The 2,022-nt window shown below is 37.5% G+C and overlaps 1 protein-coding gene across 1 annotated transcript in view; it reads left to right on the top strand.

The window, feature by feature from the left end:
- Nucleotides 1-2,022, top strand: part of LOC105620603 (protein trachealess) — a 76,966-nt gene that overhangs the window by 13,669 nt on the left and 61,275 nt on the right. The window contains exon 4 of the mRNA XM_012202094.1: nucleotides 1,037-1,066. Within this exon, the coding sequence (XP_012057484.1) occupies nucleotides 1,037-1,066 (30 nt within the window). The remainder of the gene's footprint in view (nucleotides 1-1,036; nucleotides 1,067-2,022) is intronic.

The raw sequence follows: 2,022 nt of genomic DNA, 5'->3' as shown, positions 1-2,022 counted from the left end.
TACTTTACTTACTTACTACTAACTATACGTACGAAGGAAGAAAGAAGACTCGTCGCGTACTAGTACTAGTTAGTTAGTATATATATATATATATATATATATATATATATATACGAGACTCAAATCATTCCATTTTTCTCGACATTCAGTGAGTAACTAAGATAGAACAACACTCGTATTGATTTGTGTTATCAAATAGAAACCGTTATTTTGATTATCCGCGACATCGAAGTCACTTTTTCTTAAAAACGAAATACCGCACGGAATCTAAATGCGACGAAAAGTTTCTCGACATAAAACCAAGGGAGTAACAATAGGTATTTTCATTAGTCGAGTGGTTCGGTCCAACGGTAGATATTTGATTCGCTTTTTATCGCACGACTTCGCATTCCGGTCCGTGTAGTCGCTTCGTCGAACAGGATCGGAAAAACGTCCGCAACGCTGACTTCTCGATCGTAATGTCGGAAGAAACTCCGCTTAGAAGTAAACAGCATTGTGAATACACTCCGAATGGCGCTTTATTTATTCCGGAATTTCATTTCGCGCGCAAGAAAGCCCCGCTGTTGCTCTCCTATCAAAATAATATCTTGCGTCGGGTATTTTCTTCGAGAGAAGTAAAAGGTGTCCGAGTTTGCCTCCCTAACTCTCGTACGGCGGTTTTTAAATTCGCCTGTAAACTGAGGCCGATGTCTTATCTAATCTCAATATAATTGCGAGAGCGCGCGTCATATAAAATAGCTTATTATACTATAGAAAAGTTGATTCGGGGACTATAATACAGGGTTTGGAAATTAGCCTCGCCCGTCTGCCTATCTACAATGGTGATGATTATGTCTACTTATAGGTATAACTACCTACGTGCGCCAAACTACCCGTCTACCGTCTGAAATAATCTTCGCGGTCCTGCCTTCGCCCCCTTCTCGTCCGATGAGCTTGTCGAAACTAGTTTATGAAACGAGTTCGGAACCAATGACCTCTCCTCCGCGTAGTTCTACGATACCACGATGTAGTGACGAAGCTTGTTTATGTGTTACAGATTTGAGGAGAGACACTACGCTTTCGAAAGGTACGCTCAACTTCACTCAAAATGCATGCCGCTTTTTTTTCCACTATACGTTCATAGTATTTTTCTTTTATTCCTGCGTGAAAGTCTGCCAGTTTCGTTTAGATCTGTGCCAAAAAAGGCGTAGTGCACAACGATGAATGATTTAACGCTTATTATTAATACAGAAAAAAAAATAGTTTCTGATCACAGCTAATTGATTCTAATTAGCTGAAATTGCATTACTATAGCTATGAAATTTGCTAATACATACAAAAGATTTGCTAGTGTAGCTAATATAAGGCTAATGACAGCAAAATATTCATGTCTGTTACAGTCCATTTATTTAGCAACATAAAGTTAGTTGTCATAGTTATCGGATATGTCCGTGTAAAAGAAAATTGTCTCTACCACAGCAAATATAGTTTGCTGAAACTATATTGCTACCAACTTGTTCGCTGCACAGAAAATTATTTGTTGCAATGATCAATACCTCGATATAATAGCAAAATGTTTATTTGTTCCAATGATAATATTTAGATCTCATAGTGGTAATTAGACCTCAAGCAGATACAACCTTAGGTATTCGTATAATACTACTGAATTTAGCTGCTATATCTAATTTTTAGTTGTGGCAGCTAATCTTTTTTTTTCGTATAATAATGGCTGCATTCAGCAGAAAAACCAGCTTTGTAATTAACTGCAAAATTCTTTAATATGATTCATACATTTAGATCCAGTGAGGAACTAAAGGCAAGACCAATTAATATTAAAGAATTTTACAACAGTTGCAAAGCTACTTTTTCTGCTGAACACAATGATGCATTCTTCCACACACACACACACACACACACACACACACACACACATATGTGTGTGTGTGTGTGTGTGTGTGTGTGACAACGTAAGTCTACGAACGAACCGAACGTACTAATTAAAGTTTAAACGACCGTAACCGTTACCGAACTAAGTATAGTAGT

Source organism: Atta cephalotes (genome assembly GCF_000143395.1).
Source record: "Atta cephalotes unplaced genomic scaffold scaffold00027, whole genome shotgun sequence".
Classification (NCBI taxonomy): domain Eukaryota; kingdom Metazoa; phylum Arthropoda; class Insecta; order Hymenoptera; family Formicidae; genus Atta; species Atta cephalotes.
Note: the sequence above shows the minus strand (reverse complement) of the source record. Positions and strands in the feature narration are given on the sequence as shown.